The sequence below is a fragment of the Macaca fascicularis genome, chromosome 18, assembly GCF_037993035.2.
Source record: "Macaca fascicularis isolate 582-1 chromosome 18, T2T-MFA8v1.1".
NCBI lineage: Eukaryota > Metazoa > Chordata > Mammalia > Primates > Cercopithecidae > Macaca > Macaca fascicularis.
The window spans coordinates 44,124,802-44,146,689 of record NC_088392.1 but is presented as its reverse complement, the minus strand read 5'-3'; the positions used below and the strand labels follow the sequence as shown (position 1 = coordinate 44,146,689).

Here is a 21,888-nt window from a genome sequence, read left to right as displayed (position 1 = left end):
CCGGCTGAGACGGGCCTCGAGAGTTTCCTTGGCAGTCAGATGCTCTCTTGGGTTCTTTATTTACCGTCTTTGGTGGCAGGTGACAGCAGGTGGCGGGCTCTCTGCAAACCCACTTCGGACATCCAGATGCCCTCGCACCCTCTGCCTGCCCACTTACAGCCGCCCACACAGAGCACTCGCCTACTTCCTGCCCTGCTTCCATTTCAGACAAGTCCCCAGTGTTCCAGTTCGTTGACTGGGTCCTCCGAGGCACATCTCAAGTGATGTTTGTGAACAACCCCCTCAGCGGCATCCTCATCATCCTCGGCCTCTTCATCCAGAACCCCTGGTGGGCCATCTCAGGCTGCCTGGGTACCATCATGTCCACCTTGACAGCCCTCATCCTGAATCAAGACAAGTAAGTCCCAGAGGCTCAGGGTCCAAGCATGCGGCCAAGAAGTCACTCCCCATGGGGACCATTCTCCCTCTTCCCAGCTCAGAAACCCTCAAAATAAGGACACTGATAACTAAAAATGACTGTTGCCTGGTTTTGTCATAGCAACACATGGTCTAGAGAAAGATGAAAGATTCATAGGGTTGTCTTCCCTCCCCACTCCCAGAAGCTTGGTCTGTTTGAAGGTGTATGTAGTCAGGTCCCAGGTAAAAAGAATCTGCCTCAATAGGAAAATGTAAAAGGCCCTGGGGAAGCCCCTGCTCCACCTGCCCCTCCCTCTCCTGCCAGGTCGGCCATCGCGGCAGGACTTCACGGCTACAATGGGGTGCTGGTGGGGCTGCTGATGGCCGTGTTCTCAGACAAAGGTGACTACTACTGGTGGCTGTTGCTCCCCGTCATCATCATGTCCATGTCTTGGTAAGTTTGCTTTTGAGGGGTTGTGGGTTCATATCAAAGGCCACCAACCTTTTCATCCCAACCCCATGACCGTCTGTCTAAATGTGACGCTAAAGTGGGATGTATTTAGCTTGCACATCAGAAATGCCCACTGAAAATAATGACTAAGTTTATACCATGGCAGCCCCATGCTAGGTCTATACACAGTATCCCATTAGTGACCACTCTTCAGTATTTTTTTTTTTAATCTAAAGGGTTTTTGGTCTCACCCTGCGAGAGCACAGAGAAAGAAACCGAGGCCCACATTGGTTAAGAGCTGCACTATAGGGTCCTGTCAGTTTCTCGAAATCTTTTCAACCCTCCCCCAGCCCGGCTTTTCTAAATCCTTGGCACTCCTGTGCAGACCAAAACCATCTCCCAGGGTAGGCTGAAGGCCCAGCCACAGGTAAGCCCTCGGTGCCTGCTCTACCCCATGTTGAGAAAACACAGGGCACCCTGGCCACAAAGCCAATGCACACGGCCACTCAAAAAGCATCTGTTGAATGAATGTGATTCCCTCTCCTCTGCCTCCCCAACCTGCCCTCTCTCCTGATGCCTGGAGATGGAGCTGTAGGACTCCTGAAGGAAGTTCTAAGACCGCCTGCCTTGTATCCCCTTCTGAAGTTGAGTCTGGGTGCCCCACCCTGTCACTGTGCAGGGAGGAAGAGGCCCGGGGAAAGACCTGCTCACAGCCAGTCAGGCTCCAGAGAATACCCAGCAGGCTGCTTTTCTCTAGGAAGGCACAGGGAGCCCCCACTGCAGCAGTCTAGTGTTATGACCAGGCGGTTTCCTGACCAGCATCTCTTCTGCCGTCAGCCCCATCCTCTCCAGCGCCCTGGGTACCATCTTCAGCAAGTGGGACCTCCCAGTCTTCACACTGCCCTTCAATATCACAGTGACTTTGTACCTGGCAGCCACGGGTCACTACAACCTTTTCTTCCCCACAACGCTGCTGCAGCCTGCATCCGCCACACCCAACATCACCTGGTCAGAGGTCCAAGTACCCTTGGTATGTATCACGGAAGGAGGAAGGGCAGTGTCTATCCACACTGGATATTAATGGCATTTGCATATTTTGCACATCAGAAACATCCGCAAGTAATAATTCTTAACAATTACATGGTACCAGGCATGCTACATACATATCTCATGAGCTGCCACCCTTTTCTACTTCTGAGAGCAAAAAGGGCTAGTTTTGGTCCCACCTTATGATAGCACAGAGAAGGAAACTGAGGCTGAGTTAAGAGACCTGCCTTAGGTCTTACAACCAATTAGGGAGGAGCAAAGTCAAGACTAGAACTTCAGCCTCCTGACTTCCAGGCCTGGGCTCTTTGTGGATGTTTAAAAAGTCTTTTTGAGGCTTACAGCTTACATTGTGTATTTTCTTTCATTCAAGTACACGGAATCACTCAAGTCATACACACCATGCTACCATCTATTGGCTTAAGAAGTCATTGTTCCAACCTCCAGAGTTTATTCCCTTCACTCCCCAAAGCTGGGCCTGGTGGCACATGCCTGTAGTCCCAGCTACTCAGAAGGCTGAGGTGGGAGGATCTCTTGAGCCCAGGAGTTTGAGGCTGCAGTGAGCTGTGATTGTGTCACTGCACTCCATGAGACTCTATCTCCAAAACAAAAACAAAAACCCCAGAATCAAATAGTTTGCTTGCTAAATACTGGTGCTTCTCAGTGTAAACTCAGGGCCCTTTCTACTACACCACGCCGTTGGTTTTAAAGCACAGGTGTTCTTTCATTAAGAAGCATATAACAGAGCTTTTAAAGTTTTTTTTTTAGTAAGTATTCTGTATATAATCCTGACCTCTGGAAGTCAGCCAAGGTGATTAAGAAGAAGCTGCACTCACAGCATTAAGTCAGCCTGGAGAAATGTGCCCATTAGCCAGCCGCCTTATCTAACTAGGCATGTTTTCTCCGAGGCCCTCCTACTTTCCGTTACACGAAACGGCCCCACAGTCTGGCGCTCACTCTGAGACTTCGTTATTGGCAACTCATCATCTGACCACAAAGTCACTTGGGCTTGTTGAAGGAACTTTCTCTGAAATAATGATGCCTCATTTCTCTTAGCCTTCCACAGTAAGCAACAGTGTGGTGTAGTAGAAAGAGCCCTGAATTTACACTGAGAAGCACCAGTATTTAGCAAGAAAACTATTCGATTTTGGGGTTTTTTTTGTTTGTTTTGGAGATAGAGTCTCATTCTGTCACCCTGGCTGGAGTGTAGCGACACAATCACAGCTCACTACAGCCTCAAACTCCTGGGCTCAAGCGATCCTCTCGCCTCAGCCTTCTGAGTAGCTGGGACTACAGGCATGTGCCACCAGACCCAGCTAATTCTTTATATTTTTTTGTAGAGATCGGCTCTTGTCATGTTGCCCAAGCTGGTCTCAAACCTCTGGCCTCAAGCGATCATGCCACCTCAGCCTCCCAAAGTGCTGGGATTACAGGTGTGAACCATTGCACCTGGCTGAGAACTATTTGTGTTAGTTGCATCCTTGTTGATCATTTTGGGTGTGAGAGGACCTTCTTGGACCAGAAACAAGAAAAGGTGCTGTGCTGGCAGTTCAGCTTCTTAAGCTGCCCATTCTTAGTCTACCCAATTAATATCTTTTGGAGACAAACTTGCTCTAAGTGGTATGCTATGGGGAAATGATGTTAGAAAATGCAGATTTTAGATATTGCATTCTCTATGTCACAGTTTCGGTTGAGAAGATATTTTGAAATTTTATAGAAATGGAAAAACAATGAATAATCCTGTACAAACACTTGAGAACCCCCACCGCCATCACCACTCCACCAGCGTTCCAGGAAAGAAAAATTCAATTTTGTGGCATTGTTCTTTAAGAAGTAACTTTCTGGCCAACTGAATAGATTATAACAATGATTCATATGTTTTGTCTTTTTGACAAATTAGAGCCATGAGTTTCTGATAAATAAGCGGTGAATTTCAGAGGGAGAGTCTAAGCTTCCCAGTAATGTTGAGTCCCCACAGGTTCCTCTGCTCTTGTGACCACTGAGAGCCCCCTGAAGGGTACAACTGGCTGGGAACAAAACTGCCCATGCTGCTGCCTCTGTATATACAACTCTCTCTCGCCTGTCCCCTTTACCCTGCATAGTGAGGCCAGAGCCCTCATTCTGTTCTCTGCCCTGGGTAACAGGAGACTGAGCCCAAAGCCTAACTCACTCAGCTGGTCTCCTGTACACACACTCACTGTGGTGTGAGGGCCCCCAAGCGGCAGGATCTCCCTCCCCCGCCATGCCGAGCGGGAAGAGCTCTCTAGAGAAGATCATCCTTGCCATAACCTATACACAGACTCGCCCCAGGACACTGCCTCTCCTCAGCTTCCTGCCCAAGGGCCTTGGCCAGACCCTCCAAAAGACAGTCCCTGTGGCTGGGGAAGCTGGCATTTCCAGGAACTCTAGGACCCTTGTGCAGGTGCCCACATGGCACCAGACTTTTTCAAGTGCTTTTCCATTCAGACAGGTCCCACCAGCCCCGGAGATAGGTGGAGGATGGAATCAAGCAGGGTGCCCCGGGGGTTTACTAATCAAAACAGCAGATGCTGGGCGATACTACCTTCTCCTGGCCCCTCCTATAGATACTAGTCCAATTCCTCCTCCAGACCTTACTAACACAATCACACCCCAAACATGTTGTTCTTGAAAACACACAGGGCCATTTTTTTGTCTAATATTTCGCCTTCTCATCATCTTTTTAGCTTTTCAAAAAAAATCACAGCCAGGCGTGGTGGCTCACGCCTGTAATCCCAGCACTTTGGGAGGCCGAGGCGGGCGAATCACCTGAGGTCAGGAGTTCAAGACCAGCCTGATCAACATGGAAAAAACCTCATCTCTACTAAAAATACAACATTAGCCGGGCATGGTGGCACATGCCTGTAATCCCAGCTACTTGGGAGGCTGAAGCAAGAGAATCTCTTGAACCTGGGAGGCGGAGGTTGCGGTGAGCCAAGATTGTGCCATTGCACTCCAGCCTGGACAACAAGAGTGAAACTCCATCTCAAAAAAAAAAAAAAAAAAAAAATCGCAAAGGGTTTTTAAACCCCAACTTTGATCAGACATATATTACTTTTCTAAAGAATAGTACCCTACTTTGAAAAGTTTTCAGGTTCTCTTCCCTGGGGAATAAATGTCTTACACTCATATTTCTAAATAAAGGAAACTCAACATCCTAACCCATCAGTGTTCTAAGAACTCAATATTAAGATAATAAAGCTTTTGTTCCTGTTAAAAGTTAACCTATTTGAATAGAAATAAAAATCTTGGACATCTGTTGCAAAATGTTAGCAGGGAGGGTTCGGTGCCAAGTCTCTTGCAGCGAAGGTCAAGTTGTCTCTTTTGCCTCCATAATAAGCATGTAATCCTGTTGTGCCTACAGCTTTTGAGAGCCATCCCCGTTGGAATTGGCCAAGTGTATGGCTGTGATAACCCCTGGACTGGAGGCATCTTTCTCACAGCTCTGTTCATATCCTCACCTCTCATTTGCTTGCATGCAGCAATTGGATCCACCGTGGGGATGCTAGCAGGTCTGTGTCCTCACTTCCCTGGGCTGTGAGGGGGTTAGAGCCTGGGGCTGGCTCCAAATAAAATGGTGACTTTCATCTTCAACACTACACCTGCTGATTCCTGTGAACTTTCCCTCCTTCTGTTGTACCCTGTTTCTCTATTTTTGGTCTAGTCCCTTTATCCTCCTCTGAGCTACAGCTGCCCTCAAGAAAGGCTTTGGTGTTAGTCATTTACACCTTAGTATAAATTTAAAGTTTGGGAGAAGTTTCTTCCAGGCATATTTACATGTTAAGTCATCTCCAGTGACAACAAGAAAGATTTGTTCTCCATTAGAGAATTAAGGTATCAATGAAGGAGAGGTTCTCTTTCTTGGCAGGGGAAGGATATTCTCTGGGCTGTTTAAATCAGACTTCTGTCCTTACTCAGAGAAGCTCTTCAACCCATGCCAGCTTAACTGCTAGTATTCATGGGACTCTATGGCCATTTGTTTCCTTTAGATGTTTTTTTCACAGAATAAAGCCAAAAGTCCTTTTTGTATAACTACCTAAGAAGATAACTGGCTCTGGGCTTTGAGGACTGTGGTAGGTTTCAGGGCCAGCAGATGGGCCCCATAAGACCCTAGACTCAACCCTGATGCCTGCCTTCTCTCACAGCGCTCAGTATTGCGACGCCCTTTGACTCCATCTACTTCGGCCTGTGTGGCTTCAACAGCACCCTTGCATGCATAGCGATAGGAGGCATGTTCTACGTCATCACCTGGCAGACGCACCTCCTCGCCATCGCCTGCGGTAGGTACTGCCCACAGAATTCCCTGATGACCTCAGATGAGACCTTTCTCTATCCTGGCAGAGAAAACCACCCTGAGAAAATTCTGCTACTCCCCCAAATATGGATGGGAGGACTTGTTTCCTTTATAAAAGGGTTTTTACATAAAACTGTCTTCCATGGTTATTTAGTAATTAATAGATTAAATGCTATTTTCACCGAATACACAATGTTCAGTCACATGAAGACAGTGGTGGAGGTTTGGGTGTTGTTCCTGGGCTGTCTCCCATGATTGCTACTCTCCTGGAGGGGGTTGGAGCAAACTGACCGAGCAACTCTTATGCAGGTTACTCCTTACATATGGAATTGGGTGATTTACATCATCTACAGCGTTTCACCTTAAGCACTCAAACATTAGCTGTGGCCCTTCAAATGACCCCTGTTTGTTATGTATTGGTTCAGAGTCCCAGGAAATTAGATCAACTCTAACAAGTTGTTAGATTTATATGTCCTCATCCTTGACCATCCTTTATTTCTTGATGTTATATGAACAGAAACCAAACAAAACTCCTTTTGAGCAGAACATTTAAAACTGAAGTTCTATTTCAGTACATCCGTAGACTCTGTGAACATTATCTATATAAACTTATTTTATTTTTTTGAGATGGAGTCTCGCTCTGTCACCCAGGCTGGAGTACAGTGGTGCGATCTCGGCTCACTGCAAGCTCAGCCTCCCAGGTTCACACCATTCTCCTGCCTCAGCCTCCTGAGAAGCTGGGACTACAGGCGCTGCCACCACTCCTGGCTAATGTTTTTGTATTTTTAGTAGAGACGGGGTTTCGCTGTGTTAGCCAGAATGGTCTTGATCTCCTGACCTCATGATCCGCCCACCTCGGCCTCCCAAAGTGCTGGGAATACAGGCGTGAGCCACCGCACCCAGCCTATAAACTTATTTTTAAAAATACATTTATAATAAAAATTTTCCAAATATTCTTGCTAGGGAAGATATTCTGGATCAGCTATGGCCATATATTTGTTTCCTTAAGATAATTTGTAGATATATTTTCTTTTGCATTTTATGACAGTCACCACAAACTCTAAACAAGATACGAAGGGTAAAGCTGCTGTCTTTTTCATTTGCTCTTCTTAAAATTACTTTTTGCTACCCCAACCTAAGGCCAGCACACTGTAGTTACTTTAAAAAAAAATAGTAGCTGTCATATTGCCGAAATAAAGGGTAGCCATTCACCTAACACCCACCATGAAGTAGGGATTTTAAATACCTCGTCTCTACCTTTAACACTAATTCTCCAAGGTTGGTATTACTATTCGTATTTTACAAACGAGGAAAAGTTGTGTCAAAGAGCAAGACTAAGGTGAGACAAGGGAGACAGCTGGGATGCAAAATTTAAGGAGGTGCTTACTCTCAGAGTCAAGCAAGTGATGACCCTGACATATCCCCGTGACCCTGAGAGTGAAGGCCACCTGAAATTTTGCACCCCAGGTGCTTCACTCACCTCCCCAAGTCCCAGCCTTGTCAAAGAGGTGAAGCGGCTCAACTGCGTAGTAAAAGACAAAGCTGAGACATGAAGATAGGTCTTCCTCAGTCCAAACTCAAACTCCCCGCCCCCTTTCCCAGCATGGCACCTCTCTCTGAAGCCTCTCATAAACCAAGGCGCACTCATTGGCTTCAATGAAACCGAGTCACATCATCTTCCAAAAGTGCCAACGGGCCTGATGACTTCAGGAAACATGAAAATACACTAAAGTGAATTTTAAGCCCTTTTAGGTGGATCCTTGAACTTTCAGACAGACTACACAGTAATAATATCTGACATTTATTGGTTTTCACCAAAACACTTTTCCAAATATTACTTCATTATATCATTTTAAGAAGCTGAAAACTGCCGCTCTATTTCGTAGCCATGGTGCCTGAGGCTAAGGGAGGTAAAGGGACTTGCCTGTGGGCAGAGGTAGAGTCAACCCTCCTTCTACAAGTTAAAGAAAGATCTGGAAGCATCCAGTGATATACTTATAGACCAAAAATGGGAAAGCAGTCTATAACATATACAAGTAGAGTTTGGGGGGCATTTCATTGTTGGTGTTGTTTTGAGACAGGGTCTTACTCTGTTGCCCAGACTGGAGTGCAGTGGCATGATCACGGCTCACTGCAGCCCCAACCTCCCGGGCTCAAGTGATCCTCCCACCTCAGCCTCCTGAGTAGCTGGAGCTATAGGCATGCACCACCATGCCCAGCTAATTTTTATATATATATTTTGTAGAGACAGGGCTGCACTGTTTCCCAGGCTGGTCCTGGGCTCAAGTGATCTGCCCACTCAGCCTCACAAACAAATGTTTTTATAGGTTCAATGAAAAAAAGAAGTTGAGGCCATCTAGAAAATCTGGAACGTGTAGTCAAGCTTACTTGTGTGTAGGGCCCATTGATAGGCAACCAGGAGGCAGTGAGAGCAGGAGGGAATGATAGCTCCTTCACAGGCAGAACAGCCCCACTGGAAATAAATGTCACTGTTAATATTTTAATTTAAATTAACTTTAACTTCTTAATAGGCTGGCATTTTTACATGATCTGAAACTAGACCTATGCCTAAGTTCCTTCCTTCCATAAAAATGTCCCAATGACAAAAATTCTAAATGCTCAGCTATCTTTAAAATCAGTCATCGTTTATATTATTAAATTGGTTTGGGCCTCATCCCATTAAAAATTAAAAGTTTGAATGCTAGAAATGAAAAGTCAAGGAGTCCTGAAATTTTTAGATTCAGAGTCAAGACTGTGCCACTCTAGGCTCTCTTAGTGGCCCACGAACTCCACGTAAGATCAGAGCGGGTGGCCCGGTTGGGGAGTCGGTGGGGGGCATAGCGGGGTGGGCAGGTGGCTGCATCTGGAGCCTGGAGCTGTAACTTCTGTCCAGAGTCTCAGAGGACAAGGATATCTAGGATACCAGCTGGGAAAGGACATTACAGGATATCCCTGGATACCAACTCCAAGTTCTGCTTATTCACTAAGGAATATTCATGTTCAACAAACAAATCTTAAATGCCCAAATTAAGTCAGATATTGCCCTGGTGGTTCTCAACCAGGGGTGATTTTCCCCTTCCCCAGGAACATTTGGCAATGTCTGATGACATTTTTGTGTGTCATACCTGAGGCTGGGGGAAGTGCTACTGGCATCTAATGGGTAAAAGCCAGAGATGCTCTTAGACACCCTACAATACACAGGACAGCCCCCTACAATAAGGAATTTCTCCGTCCAAGGTGTCCACGGAGCTGGAGCTGTGAAACCTTGGCACAGGCCATCTCATTTAATCTTCCCTCCAGCCCTGTAAAGTGTGTGGATGATATTAATACCCCCATTTCACAGATGGAGAAGCTAAATACATTGCTTGAAGTCAGGTCTGCCTGACTGTAAAAGACTGTGCTCTTTTCAGGACACCACACTGTTTCCTAAAGCCAGTGCTTTCTCTACCAGTGAAAAAATTCAAGCCCAGAACGGTTAGGCCCTTTTCCAACATCACACAGTCAGTGATGGATAAGACAGGCCAGGTGGCCAGGCATCCTGTCACAAAGGTTCCTTCCACCACAGCCTGCTCTGCACATCATCTGAGACGGACAGTTCTCCCTCCAGCCCAGGCAGGCTGCATGTCTCATTTCGTCTTCCTTCTTCTAGCCTTCCTCCTCTCTCCCAACTCTGCAAGCCCTACAGCCACACAGGAGTCCACGCGGGGTTTTCAGAGGATTTTCCTGCTAGTAACACCACCAAATTTGATTAAATAGCAAATATCAGTGGGGGAAGAGGGAGAGAGAATGAATCCTTTGGCTCTGGATTCCAGGGAAGATGGATGGAGTTGGAATCTTCCATTCTTCACAGACCAACACCAGAGTCCCTCTCGGGCCATCTGGCTCCCCTTTATCCTGGGGCCTTGGTGGTGCTTGGTTTGCCTCTGTCTTTTCAACCTCAGATCTGAGAGGCGGGTTAAGAGCCCACTCGCAGAGCCAGATGGCTGGGGCTCTGCCACTGGTTAGCCATGTAATCCTGGGCAAGTTGCTTGAACTCTCAATGCCTGATACTCACAGTGCCCAACTCCTACAGCTGTTGTCAGGATCAAATTAGATCATTTGTGAACATGATGAGAATAATGCTGACACATAGGGAATATCCAGTAAGCGCTAAGCTCTATTATCTCTAGTTAAGTGATGTATGTTAATTAATGAGGATTCAGCAAACACAAAGGATGGCATGGGCTCCTGTTTGCTCTCAGAGAATAAGCTGCCTCATGTGACCCATGATGCCCATTGACAGCCGCACACTCCACTTCATATAACTCATGGAACTCATTCTCTTTCGTTTGTTTGTTTGCTGTTTTTTGAGACCAGGTCTTGCTCTGTCACCCAGGCTAGAGCACAGTAACTAGCATGATCATAGTTCACTGCAGCCTCAAACTTTTGGGCTCAAGCCATCCTCCTGCCTCAGCCTCCCAAGTAGCTGAGATTACAGGCACATGCCACCACACCCAGTTAATGTTTTTGGTTTTTGTAGAGATTATATCTTGCTTTGTTGCCCAGACTGGTCTCAAGTGATCCTCCCAAACTTGAGGACAGATCCTCAAGTCTCAGCCTCCCAAAGTGCTGGGATTACAGACATGCACCACTGCTCCCGGCTGTGTAACTCATTCTTTAACCTCATCTACTCTTCCACCTTGAATCTCCACCTCCAAAACAAAAGAGACTTCTCTAACTGAAATATAGGCCAAACAGTCATGTTATTTCACCTCTCTGAGTCTCAGTTTTCTCATGTGTGAAATGATGACAATAATAGTGCTTACACTGTAGGAATGCTGAAAGCTATGGTAGTATTGCTACTAGCTGGGCATACAATAACACACTAATAAAGGTCAGCTCTTGTTAATATAATCCTAAGGACAACTGGAATGCTCTCAGTGAGAAACGAAGGGTTTGGAAGCAAAGGCCAATTACACTAGCACATTTTAATAGCTTCTCCCCTGTTGCTGACACCGGGCTCATTCCCAGTGGTCAGCCTCATCGTACCTTCCATAGGGGCTACACGACAAGGCACTGGGCATGTCGAGTCTTCCTCAAGCTTTCAGAATGCTGCTCTTCCCTAGAAACCCATATTATGTTAATAACTTGTGATGAAATATTCCAGTAGGGAGTTCTGGGATTCACTTGCCTTCACCGTATAGTAAAATTTTCATTTATGGTTTATGCTGTTAAATGTTCCTTTACTGGAATGCAAGGTGGTGGGACCCAAGAGAACTGTAACAGCTCAATTCTGGCCCTTTTTAACAAGTTCATCTGCTGTCTTCGCTGCGCCGGCATTTGCATGGAATTTAACACTTTTAAAGCTGCCAAGAAACGGAAACATAACTCAAATTTTTAAAAAATCTTAGAGATAGCATTTGTGGCATAAAATTGATGGGAAGAGAATATGTAGACCAATCTCGAGGTGCTATTAAATAGTTACTGGTCTATTTCTTGTTTTTTGTTTTTTTTTTTTTTTCTAGCACTGTTTGCTGCCTATCTGGGCGCTGCCCTGGATAACATGTTATCTGTGGTGAGTCGACACAGGTTCAGAACGTGCCTACAACATCCTTCCTGGTGTCCTCTTGGTTTCCCCCAAACCTGCAGAAAACCTCTCTCCTCTAAGAACCATTCCCCAGTTCATCTCCCTCATTTCAAGTCACGCTACTCACTTTAGCACCTGCTAGGCAGAGGGAGCCAGGCCCCAAAAGTTTACATTTCAACTATGGGCCAATCCATTCCTATCATCAGTAGGCCAGGAGCTCCTTAGAGGACAATTTGAGGAGCATTATCTTGTAAATCAAATTCCTCTCTATCGTCTTCTGTAAATATTTTTAAATATTTATTATTTAATTTGTGTGTGTCTGCCCAGCTAGCTTGTGAGCCAGCATATATCCTTGCCCCATGGCAACTAACCAGCTCCTCTCCATAGAAGAAGGGGAGTCAAGCCCCAGCCAGGCCAGAGAGAAACCAGAGCTGAAGCTTAAGATCACGGGCCAGTCTGGGAACCCCTTCCTCATCTGGGCTCCAGTAGGGTGATGTGTGAGGTCAGGAGGAGCCCATGCTGGCCCCCAACCCCAGTGCAGAGGGCTCAGGGCCCCACTTGCAGCTGGTGCCTCCCCTTCTCAGATAAGGGTACAAGGGCACACTTTGCGCGGACAACCAGGAGGAGTCCAGGTGATCCTGTGGATAAGGAGGGGGTGGGCATTCTAGTCACACCTGCCTAAATCTCTCCCTTACCTTTAGTGAAAATGGGTGGTTTGGACTTAGCATAGGAAGGAATTTTTCTAAGCAGTAGAATTTGCCTTCCCTGATACTATCCTGTCTTTCCCAGTGAACTAAATCTCTTTTCTGGGCCTCATTGTATTTGTGCACACCTCAGCTAAACACTTGATGTTGTACAGTTTTGTGATGAGTCTAGTACTCATTGTACTAGATGCAAAAGACACTTCTCCAACAGGGGCTGATGGGAGAAGACACAGGATGACCATAGTTCCTAGAGTTAGAAGTCTAACCTGGCCAGAAACACAGCTTCTGACAAAACACAGCTTCTACAAAAGGCATATTATGCTTTGATGACTTCTACATGAGGGCATATTAGCCCAACTATTAGGGTTCCCAGTGGTTGCATTTTGAAGATTATGTGTTCACCTGTTATAATGCAGATGAATAGCACTGGCATGATTTTATTTATATTGGTCATCAATGAAGTATCTTCATCAATGCCCATAAAGCAGCCCCTCCTGTCCCCAGGGCTGTAGGTGATTGATAAGGGCTGATTAAAACAGCACAAGCACCTGATATAACCAAGGCTTATCTGTGTTCTTTCCCCCCAGTTTGGATTGCCACCCTGCACTTGGCCCTTCTGTCTCTCAGCTCTCACCTTCCTGCTCCTGACGACCAACAACCCCGCCATCTACAAGCTCCCGCTCAGCAAAGTCACCTACCCAGAGGCCAACCGCATCTACTACCTGTCCCAGGAGAGAAACAGAAGGGCATCAATCATAACAAAGTACCAGGCCTACGACATCTCCTAAGTTTCCCTCTCTAAAACACATCACTGTAAATTCAGCCTTCAGCAGGCAGTCCAGGTCCCCAGGATAAGAGACCACTTAGCCTTCCCTTCGGTCTGCTCTGGGATTCTCTCCCCAAACACAAAGAAACATGTATGTAGTCACCATTCCAGAACCTCTCTTTTCTAAGATGCACAACGCTGTTCAAAGATATGTTTAGTTGAAACTTTATACCCATAGTTTGTTCCATAAGAGCTCCCTTTGAGGGGAACTTGCCCTCTTCTGTGAAATAAGCCTCATCCTTAAAGAGAAGTCACCAAGAAAGGGATAGAGGTCAGCGACATGGTCACACAACTCGGTCATTTAATATGGAAAGCACAATACCAGGAGCTGTGTGTTAGCCCGGAAGGCAAGAGGGCTGGTTCTGCCCCAGCTCTGCTGCTAACGAGCCCCTACCATGTTGAGCAAGTCCTTCCCCACTCTCCGCCTCAATTTCTTAATCAGTTTCATGACAGGGAGGGATGTGAAAGTCCTTTCCACCTCAGAAGTGTTGATTATTCTCTCTCTTCTATAGTCTGATGAAATCAGCATGACAACAAGTAATTACTTTAAGTCAAGGATGGAAGGGTTACCCGAGAAGAGGCAGGAGAATGTTAACGTTCTATAAAGTTTTATTTTTGGGTTATGGGAAGATGCTCTCCAGACTTGGGGTTAGGAATCTAAATTCACTGAAAATGCCAATGTGCTTTCCTTTACATTACAGAAATATTTCTGGAGGTGTCAGATGAAAACTGATCTGTATCAACACTCAAATCATGTTATAAACAAATGTGTTTCCCTTTGTAATATTCATAATCGTACTCTCATTAAACTGTTTAAATTTGCAAGTCAGCATCAGGGTTTTCTTAAAATGGGGCTCACCTAGAGGTTCACACATTGCTTACTTGAGGGGTTTTCCACGGTCAAGCATGTGCCTGAAAAGAGACAAGGATGGGCTCAAAATCATCAGAACAGGGTTTGATTTGCTTATGGAGTGAATTACACAGAAATGACCTTGGATATGGTTTTCTGTTTGAGTTGAAGCACAGATTGTTAATAACCCATCTCACTATTTAGGGTAGAGTCTGTTAGCTTTGTGCCCCCAAATTACAAATCAAGCCAGTCTTGAGTGGCTAGTAACTCTTGTTTAGTCACTCTGGTTATAGTTTCAAGCTCCTGAGCCACAAACCTTCTTTGTGGAACTCCATGTGGCCGGACCTTCCCACCCCTTCTCCAGGGGGAATGAACCTCTCATAGTGCCACAGTGGGGCCTCCCACCACCCCCCAAGCACACATGCACTCCCAGTTTAATGTCATGGAGATGAGGACATAAGAGGGAATGTGGGGGAGGAGAGGCAGGAACAGACCCTCTATAACCACAGCTTTAAAGAAAGAATTACATTTTACCAAATGTAATTCATTTAGAAAAAGTTAATTTCTATGTTTACCTTTTCTCAGTCTGCCCCCAAGATTCTGGCCATCTTTTAGCAGCCCAAGAGCACTGGGTGGCATATTTCTCTTCCACATCATATCTAGCCCATATGACTTCTCCAGGAAAATGCAGCACTTAAGGGTAGAAACAAATCCTCCACATAGAAAAAGCGAGTCACACTCCAGAGGCTACCTCTGAGTTTGCAATCACACCTTGAGGCCAAGAAGGTCTCAGGCTGTATTTTAATGACCATGGAATTAGTGCTCTCTGAGGATTAAGCATCCAGGAATTTCACCAGAAGGCTGTTTATGCTCACAGCTCACTCAGTTGCCCCAGAACCTCCAAATGATGACATACAACTATTAAAGCACCAGTTTTCATGCATTTTCCACCAAAGTGTTATAATCTGGTTTTATTAAGAGCAGGAAACCCTTCACGTGCATGCTGTTCTGGTTATTGACCGCTAATAAAGCCCTTCAGCTGTTCTAAGTATTCCAATATCCTCGGCTATAAAGCAAGCTTAGTTGGCCCACGATACTAAGCAAAGTAGAAATAGATGGGGTAGAAGAATTTGACCTATGAAAACATACAAGGTCTACAGAATACCAAAGTAGCCAGTCTAGTCCAGCACTTCAATTAAGCACCAACAGTGGAGAGCTGCAGCCGGTTCCACCAGCTCCTGCGAACCCACTACGTGAGCACATTTCTTCCCACGCCATTCAGTGACATCACATTGATAGCTTGAAACCGGCCACAGTGGGAATATTTACATCACAGAAATCAGCAAACTCTATAAATCTTGGCATGAACACAAGACACCAACACGTGCTTTACAAGCACACATACAAACAACAAGACAAAAAGGTATACAGGAATGTGAGAGGGAAAAGGGAGTGGGGTATAAAAATAAAAGGACAGGGCTGGGCGGGGTGGCTCACACCCGTAATCCTAGCACTTTGGGAGGCCAAGGCAGGTGGATCACCTGAGGTCAGGAGTTCAAGACCAGCCTGACCAACATGGAGAAAACCCATCTCTACTAAAAACACAAAATTAGCCAGGTGTGGTGGCATGTGCCTCTAATCCCAGCTACTCAAGAGGCTGAGGCAGGAGAATCGCTTGAACCCGGGAGGCAGAGATTGCGGTGAGCAGAGATCATGCCACTGGACTCCAGCCCAGACAAGAGTGAAACTTCATCTCAGAATGAATGAATGAATAAATAAAATAAATAAAAGAATATACACACCTATATATCCCAGATAAGGGCCTTACATGGGCCCATGAAGATACGCTGGGGACCAAGGCACATGATTAACTCAACTGTCAGGGAAATTTTTTAAATGAGTGGGGCAGAGTGTGTGACACATATATGAACACATACATGCACACGCACACATGCACAAGTTTTTTTTCCTTCATTGAACTAGCCCATTGATGGCACATAATAGCCCTGAGAAATAGCAACTGAGTAATTGACTGAAACACCCTCCTACCCCTCTGTCTCAATGGAGCTGCTTTTCTATTCTCTCTACAGAATAAATTCTGTAGACTCTATTGGCTGGAATTTGAAAACCGTTTCACGCACACAACAACGTACTTATAACAGATACACGGGCTCTCAACTAGGCCAACTGACTTGCCTCCAGAACTTACTGCCTGTAGCCTCCTCCCAAAACACATGTGTAGGGTTCAGGAAAAGAACTTTTCAGAGTGGTGCATGGTATCTAGCCCTCAGCATTCCATCATTTTATGAGCAATAACTTCAAGCCCCTTTTGCAAACAGTCTTCTGCAACCATCCTTTCCTTACAGAGCCTTTGTTATATTCAGACATTTAAACTATGTAATGTTCTCAGGTGAGGAGCAGGTAGATCGATGGTAGATTGGTTCTCAAACTCGAGTATGTATCGGAATCACCTGGAGACCTTATTTAACACACGTTAGTGGGCCCTATTCCAAGACTGTCAGTCAGTGGACCTGAGGCAGGGCCTGAGAATTTCCTTTTCTAACAAATTCTCCACAGATGTTGATGCTGTGGGTCTAGGAACCCATACTTTATGAGATAGACTTAGAAATAGGATGCTGCCTCCACTGATTTATTTTCCTTTCATTGCATATTGTAATTCACTGGTTGCAAATCTAAGAATAGACACACTGGTTGTGCATCTACGAATCATCTGCAAGGCTTATTAAAACACAAATCCCTGGGCCTCAACCTCAAAGATTTGGATTCACTAGATCTGGGTGGAACCAAAAATCTGTGCTTCTAACAAACTCTCAGATTATACAGATGTGGCGGGATCCAAGTTCAGAGATCATTGCACAGGTTCTTACTCTCGGCTAGATAAGGATCCTCTGATTCTGATGCCAGGCCCTACCTCAGGCCAATTAAGCCAGCAATGGGCCTGGGCACAGGTAATTTTTTAAAGCTCCTGGGGTGATTCTAACATGCAGCTGGGGCGGGAAAACAACTGTGCTGCCTATTTCTTGGCCCCCAGCTGTTTCTAATTTGAGTCACTCTTCAGCCCTTCGTTAACCCCCAGTCCCCATCCTCAGTCCCCAGGTGGGTTTGGACCTGCCATGGGATGCAGGGAGAAGCGCTGGGCACTGAGGCAGGAGGAGCACAGACAGCACAGAGAATCCTCTAAAGTGAAGTTTGTCTCTTTCTCACTGTTGTTGGGGGCTCACCCTGCACCCCAAAGAAGACTAGATGAAAAAAAAAAACCACTAACCAGTAACATCCGGCTCAGTTCGCTGAGCACAAAAACAAGGTTTTGCTTTGGCCCTAGAAGCCTGCTGAGTGAGTGCCTCGGCACTAGAAAAGAGGAGCAGGGGATTGTCCGGAGTTCCTCCAACCATGCTGCTCTCAGGCAGCACAGGCACCCGCAGAGCTGGCTAGAGGTCAGAGGTGTGGCCCCAGTGAGAAGCAGCAGGTGTGCCCTATGAGCAGGTAGGATGGGGTTAAGGGCTGGCCTGGAATGAGGGCAGAAGGTGGAAGGTGGGGGGAATGGTGATGACAGCAGTTGTTGCAAGAGGGCAAGCCGGTAGGCAGGCAGTGGGTGTAGAAAAGCAGCTCCATTGAGACAGGCATGCAGGGAGCCCTGTGCAGGCAGACATCTGCGGTCAGGGGTGAAGGAGGTGGAGAAAAGCAGAACATGGAGTCATGTAGAGAGCAGGTACTAGTGGCCAGCTGGCACTGTAACAGGAAGAGGGCAAAAAAAAAAAAAAATTAGCAGTTTTGGAGGTGGGGTGAGGCTCCACCCCTCTGTGAACTGCCCGGTGGGGCCAGCGCTGGGCTGGGACAGGGATGGGGTAGCTTTCAATCCTTTCCCCAGTACTTGCTTCTGGAGGGGTCAGTCTGGGTCACTAGGAGCCACGTGTCACTTACAGCATGGCCTGAGCAGTAGTTACAAAGGGTGTCATGGGGTGGGGAGATGGGCAAGTCAGGCACTACAAATTACAGCAGAGCATTACAAATCCTGGTGCCCAGGCAACAGCCCAGACCAGCTCTATCAGAATCTTAGGGGTGGCCCATGCCTGGGTGGTTTCCAAAGCTCCTCAGGGGGCCCCCTCAGTAGAAGCTGTGGGGGGCACTCGGTGCTGTGCTGCGCTATGCAGGGCTGCAGGGAGAAGATTCTCTAAAGAGCTCTCAAGTGGGAGGAGCCCCAGGCAGCATGATTTTGTCAAGTGGAGATTGTCTCTGTCCCTGGGGTCAGAGGAGACCTGCAACCATGCAGTTCTTAACCTCTGGATCTGGACAAATGTAAGCTTTGCTCTTGGCCCCTCTAAAGACCTGTGAATCCTGTTCTGCTCATCTGTGTGTCATTCTTGTTTTTAAGCTTCCAGAGAGACACTGATGCTTAGCTAGTTTCTAACCCTAGCATACAGCAAGATGGAAAGCTCAGGACACGAGATTAAAGTGACAATCTGGAGGGCAGGACAGGGACTCTGGGCTGTGGCTGGAGCTGGGCCACAAGCCGCCTTCAGGGGCTGACTTCCTGTTCTCCCAGGCCCCACCGTGGCTCCTTGGCCTTAGCCGCAGGTTCTCAGCATGAACAGACTGTGAGCTCCTTGTGAACAGGGATGAATTTTGTACATTCCCCTAACTGGGGCCTCTCTCCCCAGGGACAGTGAATGAGTGAGTGAGTGACAGACACAGTTATCCTACAGTAGGTCCTCCAAATTATGTCCAGCAAAAAAGAGGCATTGCCTTCTCTGTTGTTATCTGTCCTCCCATCAGTGTCTCACAAGTCTTAATAGCTTTTGAACAAGTGGACCCATATTTACATTTTGTACTGGGCCCCATGAATTACGTAGCTGGTCCTGCGCTGAGCTCCTGGTGGCAACTGGAGCCTGCTCTCCCATGGCTGCAGCATCAAAGATCCCTCTGGGCTAGTTCTCTGCTTTCAAGCTCCTTCCTCACTCATGACAGCATGAGAGAGCAACGCAGAGCCGCAATATACACAGAGCCTCACTTGTGAGGTACTCACTTGACAAGCATCCCAGGGAGCAAAGGAAGTGCACCTTCCACCCTGAAGACCCAGCACACCCAGGCTCCATGGTGCAGGGACTGGAACAAACCAGGATGGCACCCAGCAACCAAAATACTTGTGGATTTTCCAGCTGGAGCAAAGGAAAGACCGAGACAGACCCCTACTCATAATCAGCTCGTGAGATGCCCTACAGGAGCAAGGCAGAAAGAGCAGCCAGACTTTTCTCCATCCCTGCATACCGCCCTGGGGGCTCTTTGAATCAGCGTTTAGCTGGATTTCACCCAATCACAAGCGTGTGTGAGCACGGAGTACCACCATGACTTGGCTTCCTGCCCAACACATCACACCACAACCTGTTGAGTAACCCATCTTCCCCACCACGTTATAACCTCTGAGGGGACAGATTATGTATCTTCATGGCCCCCATCTCCAGGCCTGGCACGCGGCAAATGCTTGATACATATTGACTGACAGATGGATCCCTCCTTCAGCATCCCTGTAAACCTGGAATTGATTCCAGGAGGTGTGTACTAAGCGAGGTAATGTTTAACCAAAATGCAGATTCTAGCACCTCCCCTGAACCCCAAGATAATGGGATTCAGTAAGTGATGGGGTATCTGCATTTTTACCTGCATCGCAAGTGACTTAAGGCCAATTCTCCTGACTGTCTGAAGAACTGAAGGAGGCAGGTAGAGAGAGGGGGCCTCAGCACAGGAATTTGAGTAGAATTCACGTAGAAGCCCAGGACGTGATTGCATGAGTGGCCGTGGGTCAGTGGGCAGCTTGCAAATCCAGTCATTGTAAGGCCTTATCCTAGGAAGGCCCTGACGGGGACTGCGGATGGGGGTGTAGGGTCAAGGCAGGTGGCTACCATCTGCCAAGAGCAGCAGCAGACTTGCGGCTGGCTCCATGGCCTCTGTGGTCCATGCCCACCCTCCCTCCTTACCATCACAGCAGTCGCCCAAATGGCCCAGAGAGGAGCTCGTGGGAACCACACTTACTGTTGACACTGGGAGAAAAGAATGGAAATATGATTTGGCATAACTTGAAGGACATATAGTTTGTGCCTTTCACACCCGAAAAACCTCAGTTTACATCCCTTATGAATGTCTTAGTAGCTTCTGTATTCTTTAAGAAAACTCTAGTTTTTACATAAAATTTAATCTTGACCATATACCTCAACATTTAATTTTATGTTATCTGGTATCACCTGTCACCTGGGTGAAGGGTTTTATTTGCTCAGCAAGGTGGGAAACTCTAAGGTCAAAGACCTCATCTTATAATTACTTGAACACAACATACTTTGGAGACCAAACACATTACTGAGCACAGGATATCCTTGCTGCTTGATTCACTTACTATTTGAACTCCTGGTTCTGAGATTGTTATCTGAGAAGAATAAAAGGATGCTGGATGTGCTTCCATGGAAAGACAAAACTGTCTGAGTTTTCTAAGGGCTAAGGCTAGGGAGGAGACAAAACTCTTCTTCTAAAAGTTTCATAGCTTTAGTTCTTATATTTAGGTCTCTGATCCACTTTGAGTTAATTTTTGTGTATGGTAGTAGAGTCCTCAATCTTCTGCAAGTGGATATTCAGTTGTCCCAGCACTATTTATTGAAAATACTATTCTTTTTTGCATATGGGATTGTTTTTCAGAATCTAGAAAAATCTTTAGTTCTCATTCCTCTTGCTCTAAGGTAGCATTTCTGTAACTCATCAGTCAAGGATCTTAATAAATACATATCCAAAAGAAAAAATTTTAAATAAGAAAAAGTCATATGATCCAAGGAGATCCAGGTACATTAAGCCAAATAAAGTTAAACATCTTTCATACCATTGGCTTCTCAAAGACTTTAATGCCAGTGTGCTTTTAATGAATCACTTATCCTTCTTTTACCAGAGAAGGCTGTGTGTGTGTGTGTGTGTGTGTGTGTATGTCCACATAGTAACATCTCTAGGAGTATACTTCCAAACACCTCAAGTTTTGGAATCTTTCTTTTGCAAGAATAGACTTACTGACTTGAACACTATTGGGTTGTTTTAATTTCATCTTGGAGAGTTAGGCTAACAGGATGGTTGGGGTGTGTGTGTTTTGTAGAGTTGTAGCTTTTATCTTTAACTTAACCAGGGCAAAGCAGAAATAACACAATAAACTATGAATTCCTCTGGGGTTTTCTTTAGAAACTGAATGTAGAAGCCACAATTTTAGTTTGTTTCTGAATTGCCATTTTTCTTAAACTGAAATATTAATGAGTGTGTTGTTGTTTTGTTTTACTTTTTGAAAGTGTGGTCCAAGAACCACCTCAATCAGAATCACTCGGGTGTAGTTAAAAAGCGCAGATCCCTAAGGCCCCTTCAGACCTAATACTCAGAAACACTGGGGCTGGAGCCCAGACCGCACCCCCCCACCCCAGGATCCCTGGTGATTCCTGTGCACATCGAAGTTTGAAAAGCATGCTTTTCCTTGAAATTAAGAGACAGTGAACCCAGTTATCTGCAAAGAGATAGGGGACAGAGACTGACATGCACCTAGGACCAAGATGGCTCTTTCTGTACCTTTGTCCCTTCCCTTCTTCATCTGCACTGCCCACCTTCTGTGCCCTTTTGCATGCTCACACATCCTCCCTTATCATCAACGGACTTGAGCACACTGCTCACTCCTTGGCTTATGAAACCTTCACGGTGTCAGCAGA

The 21,888-nt window shown here is 46.2% G+C and overlaps 2 protein-coding genes and 1 long non-coding RNA gene across 3 annotated transcripts in view; 2 read left to right on the top strand and 1 right to left on the bottom strand.

The window, feature by feature from the left end:
• SLC14A2 (solute carrier family 14 member 2) overlaps positions 1 to 14,124 on the top strand; it is a 195,875-nt gene extending 181,751 nt beyond the window's left edge. The window contains exons 14-20 of the mRNA XM_015439931.4: positions 208 to 397; positions 722 to 850; positions 1,685 to 1,877; positions 5,274 to 5,421; positions 6,055 to 6,189; positions 11,708 to 11,757; positions 13,061 to 14,124. Of these exons, the coding sequence (XP_015295417.3) occupies positions 208 to 397; positions 722 to 850; positions 1,685 to 1,877; positions 5,274 to 5,421; positions 6,055 to 6,189; positions 11,708 to 11,757; positions 13,061 to 13,261 (1,046 nt within the window). The 3' untranslated portion in view covers positions 13,262 to 14,124. The remainder of the gene's footprint in view (positions 1 to 207; positions 398 to 721; positions 851 to 1,684; positions 1,878 to 5,273; positions 5,422 to 6,054; positions 6,190 to 11,707; positions 11,758 to 13,060) is intronic.
• The window catches only part of LOC123570074 (uncharacterized), a 97,821-nt gene that overhangs the window by 32,377 nt on the left and 43,556 nt on the right, over positions 1 to 21,888 (bottom strand). The gene's annotated exons all lie outside the window — the stretch shown is intronic.
• The window catches only part of SLC14A1 (solute carrier family 14 member 1 (Kidd blood group)), a 57,836-nt gene continuing 53,446 nt past the window's right edge, over positions 17,499 to 21,888 (top strand). The window contains exon 1 of the mRNA XM_005586817.5: positions 17,499 to 17,653. The gene's annotated coding sequence lies outside the window, so the exon portion shown is untranslated. The remainder of the gene's footprint in view (positions 17,654 to 21,888) is intronic.